The 23,642-nt window shown below is 41.8% G+C and overlaps 1 protein-coding gene across 8 annotated transcripts in view; it reads left to right on the top strand.

Moving 5' to 3' along the window:
* PDE10A (phosphodiesterase 10A) overlaps positions 1–6,452 on the top strand; it is a 669,061-nt gene extending 662,609 nt beyond the window's left edge. For all 8 annotated transcript variants that reach the window (XM_050789384.1, XM_050789383.1, XM_050789385.1 and 5 more), the window contains one exon: positions 617–6,452. In XM_050789384.1, the coding sequence (XP_050645341.1) occupies positions 617–719 (103 nt within the window). In that variant the 3' untranslated portion in view covers positions 720–6,452. The remainder of the gene's footprint in view (positions 1–616) is intronic.
* The last annotated feature ends 17,190 nt before the right edge of the window (positions 6,453–23,642 follow it).

Here is a 23,642-nt window from a genome sequence, read left to right as displayed (position 1 = left end):
GAATTACAGACACTGAGAGAGAAAGATTAGAGGACTCGAGAAATGAGACTGCCTTGGGTGAGGACTTACCAGAGCACTAACATGGTTTTACTATAACAAGAAAATTTCAGGTGTAACTTAGGATGACTTTGTACATGTGACACACTGCTCAGAATAAGAGCAAGTGTAAGATGGTGAGGTTTAGGCCTCCTGGGAGACGCTCTGTCGACACTTCTCAGTAGGAAGGTCCCTGTTGTCACCGAGTGTTCCTACTGCTCTGGGACCTCCTCCTTTCCACGATCCTGCATATTCCTCAGTATTAAAACCTAGAGCTCTTTCCCTGTTCAAGTTAATCCTTTCTAAGAAAGGACGTATGCTGAGCCCTAGCATTTCTGCTGCGTTCGCGGTCCAGAGCGGGTGGACCAAGGTGCCCCTGACCCTCTGGCGCCTCTGAATCTCTTTCCTGAGCAGCCATCACAGGAGCCCGCCTGGCCACGTCATGCTGGTAACCATGTCGGAGGGCCCCACACAATGCTGTTGTGCAGGGCTATGCCACAGGACTATTTGGTTAGTTTTCAAGACAAAGTCCAGAAATCCTTTATTCAGCTTCCCCTGAAACTGCATCTTTTATCCCTAGGGATAATCTCAATCAGTGGGAGAAGGTGATTCGAGGGGAGGAGACTGCAACCTGGATTTCATCCCCGTCCGTGGCTCAGAAGGCAGCTGCATCTGAAGATTGAGCACTGGTCACCCCGACACGCTGTCCCACCTACAGATCCTCATCTTGCTTCTTTGACATTTTTTTCCTTTTTTGGGGGGTGGGGGTGAGGGGAATCTATACCTGGTAACTGGGTGCAAACCTCTTCAGGAAGGTAACATCAAGTAAATAAGTCAAGCAGAGGACTTCCTGCCAGTCTCTTCTGTGGGGCATCGTAGACACTGAGTAACCAGGACCACCCCCGTGTTCAGAAATCAGCTGGCCAAGTGACTCCATTTGACTTGCAAACCAGCCTTTTCTAATAGGCTAATATTGCTGAGGCCTTAAAGGAAATGGACAAAAATTCTTCAGAAGGGGTACTTTTCCATTGTATCTTTCTAATAAGGGTTTAACATGGTACTATTATGGTATTGTACTTGGGCTTTCACATCAATGTTGCTTTGATGTTGTTGGTTATAAATAGGAATTTTTACACATTACTATTGTGAATGGTGAATGTTCATGTACGACCTACTTGTAATTAACTTGAGTTGTAGTCCACAGCCTCAGGACAAATGTCATTGAGGTTACAGGGTAAGAAATGATGGCAAAACGTCAGACTCTTATTTCAGAGCTTCATGAATTTAGTTAGACTAAACATAACTCTTTAAGTTAAAACTAAAGGGCTGAGATGAATAAATTTAACACTGAAACAAATAGATTTCCTGTCCTTTTGAGAAGAGATGAGGTATACCTTACAATAAATCTCAGAACTTCAAGTAGCAGTTCAAAAGATGTCAGTTTTTAAAATTGTTTTTGTTGTCGTCTTGGCAGTTTTACTGAACCCTTTGCATAAAGAACAAAATAAAAGCAAGGCATCATAATTTTTTGAATGGACAAGTCTTATGGACATAAAGGGTGCATTTTTCATAATGATTCCTTCATAGTTTCACTTTGTGTCATTGCAGAATTTTAGACTCTCATTCACAACGAAAGATTAATTCTAAACATTGTTTAATTAAAGTACCATACATTTCTCTTTTAAACATCAAACCATAAAATGTGTCCTTTGTAATTTTACTCTGACCTGCTGCAGTCACCTCTCATTTATCTCTTTCCACATGCTGCACGGTCATATTTCATGAGCTTTCTGTCCATAGCACAGAAACAGAAGCAGAAAGCAGTACAGTCATGTTGGACCTTCTTTCTGTTCTCTTTACTCGTCTCACAGATCAAATCACTCCATAGAAGTCTGTGGATTTCGATGGTTTCTTCTATACAGCTTTTTGGTTGACTAGTATTACTATACAATGTAAGTGTTTTAAAAAATACAAAAGTAATACTCTGCACCTCTTCCTACAAAGATTATAAAGCAGTCACTTCTGGTGCATATTAATACTTTAAAGATTTTCAGCACAATGGCACAGTAATCTCCAAACCTGAATTAGACAGAGACTCACTTAGGAAGTGACAGGCCAATCATAACAACATATTCACGTTTCATGTGGCAGGAAACTGGAATATCAGTTTGAATAAAATGGAAAAATATGCTTCTACATATTTACTACCATAGGCATTTTGTTCATATGAGCCTGGTTTGTGCCAAATTAAATCAGAGGCTTCTACAACATGGTTTATTTATGTTGTGGCAGAGTTGGCTCTACATAAGCACTGTTCTTATTTTAAAATTAACACTATGTGTTCAGTTTTCTTGTGGGCTTCTGAAAGTTGCCATCTTCCCTACGTGGAGCTCCATTTGCTATTTTCATTATACACTATGAGGTGAAATGTAGTAACGAAAGAGATAGAAATACCACTGTGGCTAGATATATATACACACACATATATATATGGATGGATGTAATATATGTAGAACACACACATAGATGTATATAGGATGCACACTCATGTATGTAAACATACATATACATATGTGTATATATGATACATACACACACACGCACGAGAGACAGAAGGAAAGAGGAAGAGAGAAGCAAACATGTAGGAAAAAATATAAATCAACCCCATTCTCCCATTCGTTAAGAGCAATGATTTTTCTTGACGGAAAATGCATATTACTTGACAGTTGACAAGAAAGTGTCATTTTTGTGTTAGTGTATTCATATAACTGCATTTGAACAAGATACATATTTTTCTGCATACAAATTTATGAAGCTGGATTCTACCAAATACAACTTTAGTCACAAAAGTTAATTTAGTTATCTAATTTAACTTGGAGACTGAATTTCAGGAAGGGATATAAATTATTTAAGATTATTGTTTAATTACAAGAATTTTAAAAGAATGTATGAATTCTGTTTTTTAATATGGAAAATATGGCGGTAGGAATCTCATGGCTACATTTACATTTTTAGGTTATTACAGAAAATTCTCTTAATTTATTATGGTCAAGTGTATTATGTAATCTCTATTTAGAACAGTTTCCCAAAGGAATGTGATTGGATTTACTGGTTGGTTAATTTCTTGTGAAATATTGTCATAATAGAAGCACAGCATGAACAAAAGACTGTATTCTGATGTAAACTGTCAATATTGCTTTTACTATGTGTCAGATTTACTTAGTAATCACAGATTTACCTAAAATAAAAGGACTCGGGATGCAGTGATATTTAGTTAATAATTTGTTTTGGAAAACATGCAGTTAGGAGTATTTTTGTATTTTGTCAGACGTTTAGGAGACAGACTTTTGAGTTCTGTTTCTTGTCCTTTTCCCAGATCTTTTCTTAAAAGAACAATGTGACACCAGAAGCCAAGAGATGGTTTTTACTAACAACAGCTTTGATGAGTTCCTATTAAGGTCGTATTGTGTATTGTGCCAAATTTTCCACCCAGTATAAATTTAGTAACCAGCTACGAGCATATGTAGGATATTCAATTTGCAGACACTTATATTGGTTATGTTGGTTTATAATAGACAAGTTTTATGGTCATATGCAATTATTCCATTATCTTTTTGGACACAGTGAATGTGTTTTTTAGCGGAAAATGTCCTTGGAAACATAAATGCCTGCCAATACCATGAAATATTGAATTCAGGCAATGTGAATTAATTAATTAGAAAAGGGTCAAAGGAAATACAATGGATGTGGAAACTAATTCTAAAAAATAGCTGTATTAATAGGGCAAAGCCTCTGGTCCATTTCCCAGCTGTACTTCTCTCTAAGAGGTGTATGAAAAACCCATCTTGCAAAAGAGACCAAAATATTAGACACAATCGTTCCCATTCCTGACTCTTAAATGGAAAAGGAAGGTACAGATGTTTACAGTGGTGCCCCAGGTGACTCGTTCTCCATACAACAAAAACAACTAATTGGAAACTACATTTGTTCAATATAGGTTTCCTCTTTTTTGGCATGGTTTTTAGATTTTTTTCATTTTGTAAAATCTCAGTTAACTTTTCTTTATTGGTATGTTTGTGTATACGAGACATGTTTGTACAGGATATATAGATGCATCAATCCTTAGATACCTGGGTTTTTTAATAGGTTTAGGTTTGGGTATTGTGTTTCTTGTCTTTTAACTCAAAATTAAGGTTTGAGCTTTAATAGGACTAAATTATTCACCTGCCTTGGCCTGTGCCTTTATTTTAAATACTGCAATTTTAATTCTTCATTCATGTATTTATCATTTTGCTTTTCTTGCTTAACTATAATTGAAAATATTTACAGGAACTCACAGTTCATTTTATCAAGTTGAATGAATAGGATCATCCTCTACTCATCAGATTTCTGTCCTTTATTTGACTTCATTGACATATACCGTGGTGACTATAACCAGCGAACTGTTCAGATTCAGTCTTTTCGGCAAGAACTTCAGAGAACTGTGACATTGGTTATGATATGATTTTTTGGGGGTTTCAGGTACCTAAGCATGATTTTTAAAATCACTTCTGTCTTTACATATTTCAAACATATGTTTGCTTTTGACACTTTGCAGATTTTATTTAGGATTTAATTCTTTAAAGACTGTATTTATTTAGTCACTATAATGAATCTCTTCTATTGCAAGTATTGAGCTGATTTTTAAATGATGTAAAATGTAGATCAGCCAAGTATGTCATCCATTAGAGTTTCCCCATGCTTTTAGCGCATGGCCGTGAGATCTTGACGTGTGCATCAGTATTTAGCCAATACATATTTTGCTGGCTTCTTTAACCATTTATATTGTTTAAATTAGTAATATCCAATGCAGTGCACACTTTTTTGTCTTTTTTCCAACGGAATATTTTGGTTGTCTGAAACATTGGATGCATTTTATATGATAAAAATAGCAAGAAAAATTTAAAAAGTGTCAACGGTGTGCTGGTTCTAAATTAAGAAGATAGAACAAAGAGAAAGACATTAATGTTACCCAAGAAATACATTTAACATCCAAAGAAGCAATGCTGTCCTCACTTGGTGTTTCTCTTCTCAACCCAGCAATGGAGAGCAGGGCTTGCGAAGCCATACAGAGCCCACCTGCCCTTTCCTGCAACTGGGAGAAAACTAATCAATGGCACGCAGAGCCAGGTGTGGCCCTGTGAGGCAAAGGATAATGTCACCTCAGGACCAAGGTGGAAACTTACAGCTGAATCCAGGGCTTACTAAGTAGGGAAGTCAGTTTACACATTTCAGTTTTCCTCTGATGTCTCTGAGGTACTATGTATTTGCAGAAGTTTAAGTAGAAGGGTTTTGTTTCTATTGTAAGTTAAGCTCTAAAAGTGTATTATCTAACCCTCTAGCCCAACTGAAATATTATATCATGGGCGTTACAGCCTTTGTCTTTTTCTTTATTCACCTTAATACCCAGTCCTATGCTGTATCTCCAATAGCCTATATAAATGACATATAGGAATATTATTTTCCATATGATCTGTCGTATGGTGTATATGCTATGTGTTCATTTCATGTGCAAGTTGAGAGTGGAATAGATTTACCCAGAGAAGGTGTTTCTATACAATGCCCCTACCTATTTGAAATTACATGCTTGCCCAACACACTGTGAAATAGTTACCAAAATTTGTACAAATGCAGCATCTTCATTCTTCCTGAGAAGACAAGATGGCTTTCTTTACATGAATATATGAACAAAAGAGATCCTAGATCCATATGTAGCTAAGGCATCTGAGAGTTTGCTGTTGATAATCTTGCTGACCAAAAACTACTGGAGAGTAATACAGGTTATATGCTGTCAAAATTACAATGCTCATAAAGAACTGACTTGTAGAGTCAATGAACCTGTGTCCAGAATTTTAATAGGCTCTCTATTGGAAGGAGAAAGAATTTCAAGTTAATGGCATCTAACTTTATCATAGTTGATAAGTTAGTAAATTTTAAAAAATGATTTTATATGTATGACAAAAATCTTTGTAAAATGCGCAAGTGCAATAATTTAAAGAGGTCTTAACTTTGCATTTATAAATTATAAATATTGTACATGTGTGTAATTTTTTCATGTATTCATTTGCAGTCTTTGTATTTAAAAAACACTGTTATGTTTGTATAATAGAACAGTAATCATTTATTATAATCTAGGCAAGTTGTAAATAAATTCATAATTCAAACAGCCAGTATATATGCATATATGAGTGTTATATTGCAAAATCTTTGTTTTACTTACATGGTTAAAGCAGCAAGAATTCTTTTGTTGATATGTAATTATACCCATAAAATATATATATATATATGTATGATACATGAAATATATTTAGAAATGTTCATAATTTTAATGGATATCATTTGGTGTGAATAATTGAATACAGAGTTTTTAAAATATCTTTCACGTATATCACTTGCTCTCATTTGTGGGGAAGATAATAGACATTTCACAAAAGGTCATTTGAAAACACTCTAGGCCTTGTTTGCCTAGAAAACACCAAGTTTACATTGAATTAACGTGTTTTGTTTGCTTCACCTATTTTCTACCAGACAGCACAAGACAATATAAAATGCTAAATGTTATGATTTACTAACTCGGAGTCCATTCTGTAATTTTAAAGATTCAGATAGTGTGTAGGGAGCCCGTGGTGCTGCAGTGATGGCTTCAGGTTACTGAGCCAGCAGCCCTGAGTGCCAACCCACAGGCTCCCCCGGGAGCTTCCCTGGCCCTCAGAGTCTTTGCGTCAACAACGCAAATGCACACTCACTAAAAGCACACCCTCCTGAAAAGAGAAGTGCTGGGCAAAACGCAGTGGTGCATGTGTGTTTATGTGTACGTGTTGGGATTCTTTCTCCTATAGGAAAACACATTCAGGCCTAAAACTTCACATACTGTGTACACAGTGATAAGTATACCCATGATCTTTAAAACTCTAGGTAAAGAAATTATGTTTTCATTTTGACTATCTCTGCTTGCCATCAAATGAGTAGGCAAATGATAAATATGTAAGACCAAAAAGTTAAATTTTATTCCCTGATCCTCCCTAACCTTAAACATATTAGAGCTAAATGTGAGAGGCTTAAACATATGAGTGTCCATAGCCTTGTGAATTAGAAGGAAAAGGAATTATTCTCCAATACCAAACTCTTACTAATGGAATGCCCTACGGATGCATAGCACTATACATATAGTAGACAGGATTTTTGTTAAATATTCATTTCCTGTGAAAAAAAATGCTGAGCTAAAAATAAATTTCATGAGCTAATATATCCATAAAGTTATTTAGTAATTCAAGTTGCAGATGGGCACTCTGTAAAGCTGATCTGAATTTGAATCCTCGTCTTAACTGTGCATACCTTTGATTTTTCCATCAACTGTAATGCAACAGTGTTGAGGAGAGTAAAATTTCTCCATCACATATATTTCCTAATGCAAGAAGAATCCTCAAAAGCAACACTTATCAAACAAACATCTATTCAACAAGCATTTTATTAGGCACCTAGTTTGTGGAAGGAAAGAATGGAAGGAGAAGAGATTAGAAGGAGAGGACGGGATGTCATGTTTCTGTAGGGTTGGCCCTCACACCTTCATCTTGCCAAAGACAAAGTCACTTAGCCATGGATTCCTGTGCACTTGTGCCTTTCTGTAAGGACTGTTTTCATGATCATAGTTACTGCAGTCTGGATGGGAAAGCACGCATTTAAAGACCTGAAGATCTCAGATATTTAATTACAATTTTTAATTTCAAAAACCCGCAATTGATTCAATTCTCGTAAGGGGAAACTGAGCTTGATGAGACAGAAACCAGACAGAAGCATGCCCCTGCATGTCTACAGCTTTTTCCTCTCCCACACCCTTCGCCCACTATCAGAAATAAAAAAAAGCCTTCCACTGCAGATCTAGATGTTTCCTCGACAGTGAAGAGCAAAGGATAGTGACTAGAAGAATCAAATCAGGAATTTATTTGAAATATCAACTTCAAAATTCTTAGCTGGTAGTTGTATATATTAAGATAATGTCTAGCTTTTTTGATGTCTATGTCACTAATTAGAACTCCTGCTCAAAAGGATGACCTTAGAGCGTGGTAAGTCGTCATTAAAAAGAAAACAGATTCAAACATTTTAACATACAGAATGACTAAGATATACAAACATATTCATATGCATTAAGAAAACGTTTACCTGCTTTACTTTGCATCACCTAAAAAAGCAAAGTGTCAGACCACCCTGTTTCCTAAGTCTCCTGCATAACAGGCTTATGCCTGTGAAATCAGGAATGTTAGGGATTGGACTGAGAGGTCATGGGTACAATCTCCCATCAGCCAATGCAAAATCCCTTACTTGCCATTTCTGATAGATACTCATTCAACAAACCACACCTGAGTTGGAAAACATTCTGCCGTGAGGCAAAACAGACCACTGGTTGACAGCTGCAGTTGCCAGGAAGTTCTATCCAAAGTTGGACTGAATCCTGTTGCTTTATGATCTTTGTTCCAACATGCTAGTTCTGAGCTTGCAGCCACACGGAGAAGTCCACTTCCTTTGCACCTGACAATCTTCCAGTTAATTGCAGAAGGCTATCATGCCTCCTCATGCTGAACCTCATCTTTTTTAATTGCTTTAAAATAGAAGTTGGCTAAGGCGCCTGCAGTATTCTTGACATTCTCCCTTGAGAAAAGTGCCAGCAGCCTGCCACTGGGCCCTTCCTTACTACAGAATAGCACATTGCGGAAGTGCCTCACCTGGCACTCAGGTGACCTCCTACCTGCCATGGCCTGTGGCTCAGTCCTGGGGAAGTCACACCATTCGTTGAGCATCCCATGTCCTTTAGAGAATGTCACATACAATTCTCTCTACTGGGGTGACTTTACTCTGATTTCTGTTGGTTCAATTCATTCTTGAAAACATAAATTTGGGAATCTCCTCGAGAGCCTGTTTCTGCCGGTCAGTGATGTGTCCCCAGAATGTACTCCCTTGACCCCCCTTCATGATGAAATGGGGCTGTGATGTGCACCCTGCCCAGGCGGAAAAAATAGAGGTTAACATCTATTCAGCACTTACTATTTGCAGGCACTCTTGCATCCTACTCATCCAAACTCAATCTCACAACAATTCTGTGAATTACGTGTAAGAGGGTCCCTCTTTTAAAAATCAGAAAAATGAAATGCAGAGCGGTTCAGTAGCTGGTAAATGAGGATGTAGGGGTACGTACCTGAGCCCACCGAGGCTCTGAGACTCCATCTGTAAGCTCTGTGATGTCCTGAAATGCTCCTTGCTTAGTGCCTGTTGGTAAACATTGCATCTTGACTAAAGTAAGGCACATAAAACATTCAAGTTATCAGTCAAGATCCTTGTCCCAAAGCATCGAGTTCTTCATGAGCAATGCTCCTTCCTCTTCACTCCTTGCCTGGATGGGTGCAAGAGTAGGAAGTCTGAGAAAGAAGCAAACAGCATTCCACTTTTCTTTCTCAAAATATAACTTGGAAATTCACAGTAGATGAAGTATTGGGAGAAGTTTTCGTATTTACAAGCTAACCATCTGGCTTAAACAAGATGTTTTCAGGAGCCCCCAGCAATGAGGGTTGCCTGAACTGAGGAAGGAAGGAATGTGAGGAAGAAGGCAATTCACAACAGGCTGCCTCCAAAAAGAGGCCCAGCCCTGCTCTCCGCCAAGGTGGGAACCGTGGGGATAGAAAGTCAGGGCAGAAAACCCCCAGAGCAGGTGCGCAGACTCTAACCCAGAGGCTCCTTGTGCCTGATTTTGTTCTAGAGCTCAGAGCCTGTGGTACATCCCAAAGTTCCATGAACAGTCCTACATGGCAGGGGACAGAAATGACCAAGAGCAGAGGTGACCAGGTGCACCAAGTCTGACGGTCAGCTCTGTGCAGGCAGTGGCCCCAAAGGGAATCAGCTCATGGTTATGACATGGGGTCCAGTTCTTCATGGCCACAATGCCATGGGTTTGAGGTCCAATGGGGTCATGCTGCCTCAGTGAACACTGGCCCAGATAAGCATATGCTGACACAGAGTACATCAGTGAGGACAGGTGGCAGAGGCCAGAGCCAGCAAGGGCCTTGCAATGGCAGTCATGTGGGCAGCACAGCAAGGCAAGGACCCTTAACTTACTCCTGCTCCAGAGTCCACATTCAACCTCCGACTTCCCCAAACTCACACCTAAAACTCAGGCGGGAGAAGAATGTGGGAAAAGGCTTTTAAATGATTTAAAAACCTAAATGAATTCGAGAAGAAGTGAGTTTAGAGAATTTTCCTGAACATGATGACTGTATTAAGTTTCTTGCATTAGATAAATTAGGAATTCAAATCAAATTAAACAGAGAAATTAGGAATTCAAGGCAAATTCAATAGTTCTAGAAGAGTAGTTATTTTTTTTTTTTTTACTTGCATTTGAGACTGGTGAATTCTATATTTGCTATACAGGTGTAGCCAATTCTGCCTCTCCCATTCTTGGTTCTAGTAGCTTAGAGATTTCTTTAACTTGAAGCTGGTGACTGGTGACTATGCAATGGGAATGACACAGAATTTACTGTAGAGTTAATATGTAAGTACATGCATTACAGTATTGAGTCACAGCAAGGTGCTATTCGTGTATTATCAGTGGCTAATTTTTCCACAGTAAAGGAATTGCTAATTTTTTTTTGTAAGAATTGCTTTTCCTTCAGAAGAAAAGTGCTACACCTATCCAATGATTCAACAGCCTAGTAACTTTGCATTAGTTTGTTTTCACACTGCTAATAAAGCCATACCCGAGACTGAGTAATTTATACAGGAAAAAGGTTTAATGGACTCACAGTTCCACATGCCTGAGAAGGCCTCATAATCATGGCAGAAGGCAAGGAGGAGCAAGTCATGTCTTACATGGATGGTAACATGCAAAGAGAGAGCTTGTCCAGGGAACTGCCGTTTTTAAAACCATCAGATCTTGTGAGACTCATTCACTATCACTAGAACAGCACAGGAAACACCCGCCCTTATAATGCAATCACCTCCCACTGGGTTCCTCCCATGACACATGGGAATTGTGAGAATTACAATTCAAGATGAGATTTGTATGGGGACACAACTAAACCATATCAACCTTCATGGTCCATTTGAATCTAACCAGGTGTATTAGCTTTCTCTTATTCTCTCTCTCTATATATATACACACACACACACACACACACATATATTATATATATGTATATATAACATACATATTATGTGTGTGTGTGTGTATATATAGTCTGGGATCTCTGGAGACAGAGAGAGAGAGAGAAAGAGAGTGAGATGTATTATAAAGAATTGGCTCACACAATCACAGAGGCTGAGGAGTCTCATGATCTGCCATCCATGAACTGGAGCCCCAGGAAAGCTGCTGGGAGAAGTTCTAATCTGAGTCCAAAGGCCTAAGAGTCAGAGAACCAACAGTGTGAGTTCCAGTCCAAAAGCCAGAAAGGAGTGATGTCTGAGCTGTAGCAGAGAGCAGATTGTCTCCTGTTCCTCCTTTTGTTCTATTAAGGGCTACCAACAGACTGACTGGGGCCAGCACATGGGATGGCAACCTGCTTTACTCGTTCTACCTGTTAGGGTCTGAGTGTTTGTGACCCCTTTGAAAAAGATTCATGTGCTGAACTATCATCCCCAATGCAATAGTATTTGGAGGAGAAGCATTAGGATGGTAATTATGTCATGATAATAGAGCTCATAAGACCAGGCCAGAGAGCTAGCTCACTCTATTTCTGTCATGTGAGGATACAGGGAGAGGTCAGATGTCTGCAGTCCAGAAGTGACCCTCCCTGGCACTGGACCATGATGGCATGGTGGTATCCTGACCTCTGGCTTCCAGCCCATGGAGCCGTGAGAAATGTATTTCTGTAATTGATGAAACACACTGTTTATGGTATTTTTGTTACAGCAGTCTGAGCTGATAAAGACATTACTCATTCAAACAATAATCTCATCCAGAGGCACCCTCACAGGCACACCCAGAATAATATTTAACCAAATATCTGGGCACCCTGTAGTCCAGTCAACTTGATGTGTGAAATTCACCACCACACCAGGGATGCTGCTCTCTTCTGCCAGGATACTTACTGTTATCTGTAAAATAATTTTCAATTCACAAAGTCTTCCTTGGACACATGGTCTTTAATAATGATGTCTGTTTTGTCTTTGGGTTTTTTGGTTTTTTTTTTCTTGCTTCTTTTGCATTCCTCCAATGTGTTTAGCAGAAACTCAGCTGCCCAATTTTCTTGCTTCATAGAACGTGGCATTTTGTGCTGCAGCTCTGCCTGTGGGCCAGTTGCCTTGTCTTTTGTCTGCCTATAATTTCCTCAGCTGTAGGGAATACATAACAAGCCTCACTGTATCCCAGACACCAGGCATCCAGCCGTGCACAACAGGAATTAAAAACTCTGCTGTCAAAGATTGTGTGTTCTTGAGTAGAATGACAGATGATGAACATGCAATAATTATGTAAAGTGTCAGGTGATGGCAACAGCAATGAAAAAAAATAGGGCAAGGGAAGGGACAGAGGCTGATGGACAGTGGTAGACACCTCTGATGGATGAGATGGCATTTTAGCAGAAACCGCCCAAGTGATCGTGAGGTCTGCAACTACTTCTTAGCTATGACAACAATGCTACAAGTAACAAAAGAAAAAATAAGACAGAGTTCACTAAAATTAAAATCCTTTGTGAGTTAAAGGAACCCATCAAAAAGTAAAAAGCCAACTCATAGACAGGGAGGAAATATCTGCAAATCCTGTATGTGATAAAGGACTCATATCCAAAATATATACAGAGCTCTCACAGACATATAACCCCATTAAAAAAAATGGACAAAGGGTTTGAATAGACCTTTCTCCAAAGAAGATACATAAATGGCCAGTAAGTTCACGAAAAGGTGTTCAACATCATTAGTTATTGGAAAAATGCAAATCAAAACCACAGTGACATACCACTTCACACCCACTGGGATGGGTAAAATAAACAAGATAGACAATAATGTTAGTGAGGAAGTGAAGTAATTACAACCCTTATACATCATGGGGTTGCAAAATGATGCAGTCACTTTGGAAAACAGTCTTTAAGCTTTCCATAAAATGTTAAAAATCGAGTTTTCACATAACCCAGCTATTCCACTCCTGGGAATATACTGAAGATAAATAAAAACATATGTTCACACGGCCACACCAAAACATTACTCATGTAAAAAATGGAAAGAATCTAAGTGACCATCAGCTGAGTAAATAGACAAAAGTGGCCTAGCCATACAGTGGAATACGATTTATAAAAAACTGAGTAATGGATACATGCCACGACATGGATGAATGTTGAAAACATTCTGTTCAGTGAAAGACGCCAGTCACGAAAGACCACATTTATGTAAAATGTCCAGAATAGGCAAATTCATAGAGACACACAAGTAGATGAATGGTTCCCAGGGCTGGGGCTGGGGGTGACTGCGCATGTGGAGGGGTTTTTTCTGGGGTGATGAGAATGTCCTAAAATTAGATAGTGGTGATGGCTACAAATCTCTATGAATGGATCAGAAACCACAAATTATACACTTTTAAAAGGGTGAATGTTATGATATGTTGAATACATTCTCAACAAATCTATGAAGAAGAAGGACTGTGATTGTTTATATTACATTAAGAAAAGAAAATCCATGTCTATCACAATGTTCAAAATAAAAAGAAGGAATAAATTCATTAGGTGGTTTTAGAGGTGACTGCTACACCAATTCCTTACTTCAAAAGCAGTAATTATAGAATAAAATATTCCCCAATTTAGGAGATTACGTACCAGATTGATGAGGAAAAGCTGTTTGTCAGAATGACATTATGACATCTCAACAATAGGGAAGAAATGATAGCCATCAATGTGGAAGAAATGGACATTTACAAACTCCCTTGACTTAAGGATTCAGGCAAGGAGCATGAACAGAGGTGGCAGGTGCTCAGGGATCTGGGGAGTTGCATGAGTCATGTGTCACCCTGCAGCATCCCTGCTAATTGCAAAGGGGAAAGCTTACTGTACCTGTAACAGGACATGGTGGCCACCTACCCCCTCAGGGGTGAGCTGATTTAATTTTGCATCACTGATAGTGTTATCAGTGTCAGGTGTCCAGGTTCTTGCCTTCTTGAACAAAGAATTGATCAAAACGCACAAACAAAGCAAGGAAAGAATGAGGCAACAAAAGTAGAGATTTATTGAAAATGATAGGACACTCCACAAGGTGGGATTGGGCCTGAGCACAGGGGCTCAGGATCCCTGTTACAGAATTGTTTGGGGCACTTTCTAGAGGTTTCCATTGGTTACCTGGTATACACCTTATGTAAATGAAGAGGATGAAGTAAAGTTACAAAGTCATTTATTTGGTGTACCCCCTATGGAGAGGGTATTTCCCGTCACAGTTAACGGGGGGGTGAACTGGCCTTATGTTCCCTGCCTCTATACCCCATTCTCCTGCCTCAACAGTGGGAATCACAGATCATCACCCATGAAGTGTTAGCAAACTATTCAACTTAATTATAACTATTTAAACCTCAGACCAAACTTCAATTTTATTGATTTAGAATCAACCAATATAATTTCAACCACAGCACAGAAAGAAATAATCAGACAAATCCCAAAAGTAGAGAGGGTATAAGACAACCAGCCTGGTCTTTTAAAAATGTCAATATAATTTTTTTTAAGAGTGACTGTTTTAGGTGAAAAGAGCAGGACTCTGTGACTATCGTGAAAACCAGTGCATCATGCAATGTAGATGGCTGGATTGTATGTATATAAAAAAGTTGTTAAAAAGGGGATAGACTGGATAAAGAAAATGTGGCACATATACTTTGTGGAATACTACACAGCCATGAAAAAGAGTGAAGTCATGTCCTTTGCAGGGACATGGTTGAAGCTGGAAACTATTGTTCTCAGCAAACTAACACAGGAACAGAAAACCAAACACTGCATGTTCCCACTCATAAGTGGGAGTTGAACAATGAGAACACATGGACACAGGGAGGGGAACATCACACACTGGGGCCTGTTGGGGGTTAGGGGGAAAGGGGAGGGAGAGATTTAGGACAAATACCTAATGCATGCGGGGCTGAAAGCCTGGATGACGGGCTGATGGGTGCAGCAAACCACCATGGCACATGTATATCTATGTAACAAACCTGCATGTTCTGCACGTGTATCCCAGAACTTAAAGTAAAATTTAAATAAATAAATAAATAAATAAAAGGGAGTAATAACCAAATATATGGATTCTTATTTGAAAACACAGCTATAGAAGAAAGGTTGTGGAAAAGTGGAAAATGTGAATATTTGCTAGGTGTCTGCAGACAGGAAGTCACGACTTGATTTTCTTAAGTAACCATGGTCTGTGGTTTTAAAAGAGAATGTCTTTCTTTTAGTAGACATGCTGAATGCTGAATTATTTAGGGGTAAAGACTCATCACTTTACTACCAACTCAAAGACGTCAGCACAAATTGTGGTCGGAGGGACAGATAAGGAAGTCAGAGTACCAATTGTGTCACCTAGGTGGCAGGCATACGGTCACTCGCTCTGCTGCTCTTACTTGGAAGAATAGTACATGGGTGTGTAGTGGGCATCTGCAATACTCTACAGTCCAGGTGGAAGAAAAATGTCCAATTCATTTTCAAATCTCAAGTCTGATGACTCCCTTTTTGCTAGGTGGAGGGAATTTTTATCCCACTCATCTTTAGGGACGTCCTTCAGTTCCTTGGAGACTCTCAGATTTGTTCCAAGTGTTCAAGAAAGGCCTCTCTGCATTCCTGAGAAGCTGCTCCTGGCCTGAGTCCTGATGACAGACTCCCCATGGAGGGCAGGCCAGCGCAGCACCGCCGCGGGGGCAGGGGTCCCCGTCCACCGTCCACGCTGGTGTCCTCTTTCCAGGCTGGACTCCCCTCCCCTCCTCCCCTTATCGAAGGCCACTGTCTCTCCTTTTCCCTCAGCGTCAATCCTTCAATACAGTCGATGACATTTGGTTTCCAAAACAAACACCAAGAAGGAGAAAGGAGAATCATTCCAAATGCCTGCTTTCTGCCTGTGTCATAAACCCCTCTGGGATTCGGGAATGACAAGGGAAGGCCAGAGTGGACAAAGCAAAAATTACAATGGCTTTAAATTATCCTGTGCCGCCCCCTCCCCAAAAAACACCCAATGTCGGTGCCATTGTATTTAGGGGAAAAGAGGGTGGAGAGAATAAAGGTTAGTGTCTCCAGGCAAAATGCCAACCAGCTCCGTGTGTCTGAGGGGGTGGGCTGGGGAGGAGGCTTGTGATTCGGTAAGTGTGGGGAATGCTCGGAGGAATGAATGGACCGAACCCTCCAGGTGTTGAGTGGCCACTCTCCTCAGCACGGTGGGGGCGGCCAATGGAGGCTCCTCTGGGTTGTGGTGCTGCATTGAGAAGGGAGCAAAGGGCACAGAGAGATCAAGGAAGCGCCCAAAGCCTCCCAGCGGCCACCCTTCCCCAGCCAGCCCAGAGGGTGGCCAGTAACCAGGACTTCAGGTCTCTGCCCTGACAGCTCACATTTCCTAACCTTAGGAATTTAAAAAGTCAATCATGTTTGTTCTTATTTGGACAACTTCTGGCTTTATTTGTTATTAAAGTAGCGATGTTCCCCCACCCTGGGTTCTACACACAGAAAATCCTTATGTCTGCCGTACTGCTGGGAAAACACCTAGGGGAAGGACAGGCCGTGGCCACCCGTCTGCCCTGGAAGGGGAAGGTCTCGCTATCGAGGGTGGGAACAACCCTCAGCCTCACTGGAAACGCTTGTGGAAGTGGGAAGGAGGCTCCATTCATTCCTTTCTAGCCCTTGCATTCAGGAACCAATAGGCCTCCCGTTATTTCATTTTTAGATATGCGAGCAACCGCTTGTTACCAATGAAAATATCAGCAATGTGAAACAAGGACCAGAAACAGTAAAGAATCAGCAACTCCAAATATTTTGAAAAGCAGTTGGTAGGAATCATGTCTTGTTTCTCCATAGATGCGGGTTTGATTAGAAAAGTACACAGGCTCTGCAGCCAGACCATGCTGGGGTTCCCACGTTTGCGCTGTGAGCTCGCAGACGTCGCCCTGTGTTTGCACTCAGCCAACTCCACTCCCTGGGGAAATTCAAAGGGTGTAATATTAGGGCCTCTGGTTTCCTCAAAGCCAGGCTGGAGAGGGCCTTGTGCCCCACGTGCAGTGCCTCGACATCATCCCCCAGGAGCCACATAGGTGTGCTTTCCTAAGAACTACATTAATATCGGGATGACTGGAAAACAGAACTGGATTACCCCACTTCTGGTTTGCTTTTCCCATCTCCAGCAACAGTGAATTTCTTTCCCCCTTGTCTATGGCAAGATTCCCTTGGAGCAGGTCACACACACCTTTGATTTATTTCTTTAGTTTTACATTTACTTATGTATGTATGTATGTATGTATGTATATATGTATGTATGTATATATGTATGTATGTGTGTATATATGTATGTATGTATATATGTATGTATGTATGTATGTATATATGTATGTATGTATGTATATATTTATGTATGTATGTATATATGTATGTATGTATGTATGTATGTATACATGCATGTATGTATGTATGTATGTGTGTATGTATGTATGTACGTACGTATGTATGTATGTGTGTATGCATGTATGTATGTATATATGTATGTATGTATGTATATATGTATGTATGTATGTATGTACGTATGTATGTATGTATGTATGTATTTATGTATGTATGTATATATGTATGCATGTATATATGTATGTATGTATGTATTGAGACAGGGTCTTGCTCTGTCACCCAGGCTGGAGTGAAGTGGTGTGATCTCAGCTCACGGCAACCTCCACCTCCCAGGCTCAAGCAATCTTCCTGCCTCAGTCTCCCAAGTAGTTGGGAACCAGAGGCACACACCACCACACCTGGCTAATTTTTTTGTATTTTTGGTAGGGGCTTTGCCATGTTGCCCAGACTGGTTTTGAACTCCCAAGTTCAAGTGATCCGCCTGCCTTGGCCCCCCAAAATGCTGGGATTACAGGCGTGAGCCAACGCACCCAGCCCAGACACACCTTTTAGGCATGTACCAAGTCATGAAATCAAATGGCCCCTGTTTCCCAGACTTTCAACATTTTTCACTCCACTGGCCCCATTCCCTCAACATGGGATCCCTCAAATCTCTCTAATCGTAAATAAACCAGACCAATGAAGCGCAAACAACAAAAAACAAACAGTGATTTGGACCATCTCCCCGATCCCTAGCCAATGCTCTACCTCCAGTGTCAGGCCACACACGAGTTTTGGAAAAGGGAGGTCAGGTCTGCACCACACTCTTTAGCTTGATGCCAAGAATTCTCTTCCTCTGGCTCTTTTTCACCTCGTCTGAAGTCAAAGAGAGCCACACTCTAATCCCCAGAACTGGTGAAGATGTGAGGTCCCTGGGCAGAGAAGATGTGGAGCTGCCGAGGGGATCAGGGTTGCTGAACAGCTGGGCTTAAAATACGAAGACGAGCCTGCACTACCTGGGCCAGTGCAGTGTCATCACAGGGCTCCTTTTACAGAGAACAGGCCAGTGCAGTGGCTCATGCCTGTAATCCCAGCAGTTTGGGAGGCTGAGGTGGGCGGATCCCCCATGGTCAGGAGTTTGAGAGCAGCCTGGCCAACATGGCGAAAACTTGACTCCATTAAAAATATAAAAATTAGCCAGGCATGCTGGTGGGTGCCTGTAATCCCAGCTACTTGGGAGCCTCAGGCAGGAGAACTGTTTGAACCTGGAAGGCAGAGGTTGCAGCAAGCCAAGATCGTGCCACTGTACTCCAGGCTGGGTGACAGAGTGAGACTCCATCTCAAAAGAAAAGGAGAGAACAGAGAGGCAGGAGGGTGTCTGGGATGTGAGAAAGACTCTCCCAGCCTCATCGGCTTTGCAGATGGAGGAAGGGCCCAGGAACCGGGTGGCCTCTAGATACTGAAAAAGGCAAGGAAGGGGACTCTCCCCAGTAGCCTCCAGGAGGAAGCAGCCCTGCCCACTGCCCACGCCTGGATTTTAGCCAGTGAGAGCCATTGTAGACTTCAGACTTCCAGCAATGTGAGAAAATAAATTGATGTTTCTTTCAAGCTGCTAAGTCTATGGTTATTTATAATGGCAGCCACAAAAAACAAATAGAGGCCTTCCCTGGTCATCTTATGTAAAACAGTTTAAGACTCATCACTGCACTTACAATGTATTTTTATAACACCTTAGGGTTTTTTTTTTTCCTTCACAGTTTCATTGTAGATTTTCCTTCTTTCTTGACATCTGGTCAGCAACCTTGTATTGGCAAAGATCAGATGGTGTGGTGACATTGTTTGAAAATGCCATCTGGTAATGAAGAGGTGGAGAAGCAGGCACTCTCATTACCGCTGGGATTGAGAAAATCATAATAATGTGATTTTTCCAAGAACAATGTGACGCTCTTTCTCAATATCCCGTGGGCACAAACTCGGCAACTCCACCCCAGGTGCTCAAGTTCTGTGTTGACCTACAGATTCGCGCACACATAAAGTGACTGGAGGACCAGCAGTGGGATTTAATGGCAGAAGAATGGAAACAGCGTATGTGTCCATCAGTGGTCTGTGGATTAGAATAAATCACAGTAGACTCATGCAATAGGACACTGCCCAGCCATGTAAAACGTCAGGTGCTCTTTACGCACTGGTACGGAACGATTTCCAAGAGAAAAAGTGGGAGTGGCCCGCTGTCATCATGGAAGAGAGAGCAGACGGAGAGATGGTGTGAGTGAATTTTCTTGTTTACACGGGCTGTCTGCGGGAAGTCGTACAAGCATCTGGTCAGACGGGTGGTCTCTGAAGAGAGTCACCAGAGGGTATGGGATGTGCTGGGGGCATTTTCACGACTGACCCACGTACCTCTCACTTAATGGGGGAATCCTGGTGTCTCCTGTCCTGCCCCTAGATACCCAAATCATTTTCACAGTTGAAAAGATAATGGAGCTTTTGGAAGCAGGTGTAGATGAGTGATAAACAACAGTTTGAAGATAAAGAAATGCAGCTTTTATGTACCAATGTCATTGAATGAAGGTTTGTTTTACTTTCCAAAGGGGGAAAGGGATTTGCTGGGGAGGTGGGCGGTGGGGAAGGGATGTTAGGGAGCTCTTCAAGTGGTGTGTTCTGTCTGCACGATTTCTTCATCGATTTTTCAAACTTCCAGAGTCTTATAGTTATTTTGCCTTCAAATACCACTCAAAAATGAAGCTATATTGCAGAAAATTACCTTTAGGGCAAAATCCAGGCTCCACAGGAGAAGCTTTGGGATACGTGGAAATGGCCCACCTGTGCCACAGATAACAGTGCTGTAGGAGACTCCCTCACAGAGAATGCAGGCGGAGCGATAGCTTTGCGTTTCCTCCTCCTTGGCAGGCCGGCCAAGAGCTTCCTTGTGACAGACTCTGACCTGGATCTGTTGTGTGGAATACCTGCCTTAGAGAGGTGTAGAGTCAATGCAAAGGTCTTGTTTATATGTGTGTGTGAGATGAGAAAAATTAGCATGTTAGTTTTCTGATAGAAATGTTCCTATAGAAAAGCAAAGATGAGTGATGCAAGAGAGAGGCAGCGAGAGAGGAGAGGAGAAGAGAGGAGGGGAGGGGAGGGGAGAGAAGGGGAGGGGAGGGGAGGGGAGAGAAGGGGAGGGGAGGGGAGAGGAGAGGAGAGGAGAGGAGAGGAGAGGAGAGGAGAGGAGAGGAGAGGAGAGGAGAGGAGAGGAGAGGAGAGACAGATGGGAAAACAGGCCAATGAACCAGGGCCCTTGAAAAAGCAAGAGGGCAAGAGAGCCCAGGAGCCAAGCACTTTGGCCTTCGATGGGTGAGAGGCTTTTCCTGACATATCAAGAGGAGGGTGGAAAATTCGGAGTGTCACTGCCAGCCACCATCATTTACATGCCTAGAGCTGGAGATGTCATTCTTGGCTTTTAGCACTGTTCCCTTCATTCTCTATGAAGTGTAGCAACAGTCATCTCTCTAGAATAGAAAGTGGTGATACCCCGCTCTGTAAAACATTTTTCAGTGACTCTTGATTACTCTTCAGCCGTCTTCAAGACCAAACTGCAACTCCCTCCTGACTCTGCCCCTGCCCCATCTCAGCATTCTCATCCCACTCCCAACCCCACATCCTCCTGCCAGGCCAGCATTTGCTTTACAGTCTATCTAAACTTTCTTAAAAGCATCATTCAGTTTCTCCAGAACTTAGGAAGCACAAAGATGTTTTAAAAGTTATTGCAAGTCAGTTCGTTTTTGCACAGCAGATTCTAATAGCTGAAAAGCAGTAACTGGAATCACTTATTTGTGACTTCTTCCCTTTTGGAACCCATCAGTTCTTCTGACCGATGCTCCCCTCTTCTCCCCTATGATTGACAAGGAACTCCTGCTCGCCCATCCTTCACACCTGGAACAAGTGGTCTTCCTGGAAGCCTCCACAGCCCATGAGATGAGAATCTTTCACTCCTTCCTCTTCCGGTCTGTGCCCATCTCCGCTGCTGCTCACACGCATTTTACTCGCCAGTGGTCTCCTCTCCACCGAGCATTTTTAAAGTAAGGAATTAATTGTGCATTTCTGCAGTGCTAGCAAAGAAATAATAGTAGACAATGCTGTTTTATTTTTATTTTTTTTTCTGGAATGAGGGGTAGGATGAAAGGATGGGTGGATGCATGGATTAGTTGGGATGGTAAAACGGTTTCACCATCAGGTTGCATTCAGTGTCCAAGTGTTTTAGGATGTGTTCAAGTGCTAACTAGAGTGGATAAGCAAAACAGCAGCCACAGTCACTGAAATACGTGCAGGCACAATTTGCCTGCTGAGCAGTTCTTGGCCATTTCTACATAGAAGTCTGGCCTCAAGGAAGATCCAGTGTGTGTCTGGCACATCAACTCATAATGTTGTGATTAAATGTGTTTCTGCCTCAAATGCTTTGATGAAATATTTAGCAATAGGAGAGCCACAAGTGGGCTTTTAAGGCCTGATATTGACTTGATCATTGACTTTCTGATCTTGATAGCATATAAATAAGGGGTGGATGAATTAATTTGACTGCATTTGTGTTCTGCCATAAGGGATGACTTGGGAGAAACTGAGGCCCTGAAAACAAATTATTTTCTTTTGATCAAAACCAATACTCAGAAGTTCTACGTAAAACGAGTCAAATTCATGTCTGTGCCAAGGAGCCTGAGGGTCGCACAGGCTGAACCCCAGAGGTGAGGAGCTCTCGCAGTGGGACGCACCCCTCATCACTGTCCCTCCCAAGGTCTGCAGAGGGGTCCTTTGTCCCTCCTGCCCATCTGTGAAAGAAAAGTGGAAAACACCTATTGTCACCTCTCTGCCTGACTGCGCAGTGTGGAAGCGATGGGCTATTTTAGAACTTACGACATTGACTAGTTTACTAAGGAATTCTGAGCATAGAGGCTCATGTCTTCATCTCTAATTGTTGGTTATCTAAAAACCTGGGCTGCTGCCCATGTGAGCCTATTTTATAATGAGCTGCAGGTTAGGGGCATACAACGCTTGCTCGCCGGTGCCCATGTGAGCCTATTTCATAATGAGCTGCAGGCGACGGCACACAGCGTTTCCTCGCCAGTGCCCATATCTAGACAACCTCACGCAGCTCAGGCATCTTCATGTCGACCTTTCTGTCGTGATTAAGATGCCTAACTACCATGCACATTCCAGAGAGACAAGCAGTAAGCACTCCGGTGACCTTTTCACAGGAGGAATTCCAACGCACCTGGTGATGAAACCAGCTAAGCAGGTGAGGGTCCTGGCAGCTTCTTGGTTTCCAGAATGTTCATGTTTCAAGGATCTGTCCAGTGTTAGGTTTGGAAGGGAAGGCGATGGTAAAAGAAAGAGAGAATTGGCAGCTCTCCAGCGATTCAGGTTCTATGTCCAGCCTAAGACCTGCAGAGATGGGGGACCAGGTGAATGCCAGTGCTGACCTCGGCTTACAGGCTGGGGTAATTATAGGCCTGGGCGGGAGGGGCCTGGTGGGTATGGCCTGCTTCCCAGGAAGATGTTGATAAGATGTTCCAAGGCAAGGTGGTGTGGCCCTGTTTTTTGGGGGATGTGATAGAATGTTCCTTGGATCTTTGCTCAGCAGGATCTGATGAGGATGATCCTTCAGCTGGGGGCTTGGCCGGGCAGGGCTTTGCCCAGCAGGGGATGATAAGAAAGTCAGGTGGTTGGACAGGATGTTTCTCGTGGCCCGACGCCCGTGGAATGTTTCTGTTTGACCAGGGTCTGCAAAATGGGGCGGGGCTCACAAAATGGTGCAGTTTGAACTAATAGGCAGCATCAACAGAAACAAAGAAACAACAAACACTGAGTGCCCCGCCTCCTTCACAGCACCCTGTAATTCCATCCGCACAACCAGTAACACCTACATCACTGTCTTTCCCATTTCAGAGCGGTAAGTAGTGAGGGTTGGTGTCAAAGTTACTTCTGAGATCCAGAATCGCCCTTCCAGTACTCTCTTTCTGGCTGCAAGACATATAAACCGAATTACAGTTTTCAAAGATAGAA

Source organism: Macaca thibetana, chromosome 4 (genome assembly GCF_024542745.1).
Source record: "Macaca thibetana thibetana isolate TM-01 chromosome 4, ASM2454274v1, whole genome shotgun sequence".
Taxonomy (NCBI): domain Eukaryota; kingdom Metazoa; phylum Chordata; class Mammalia; order Primates; family Cercopithecidae; genus Macaca; species Macaca thibetana.
The sequence above is the reverse complement of the archived record's forward strand: the minus strand, read 5'-3'. Positions and strand labels throughout refer to the sequence as shown.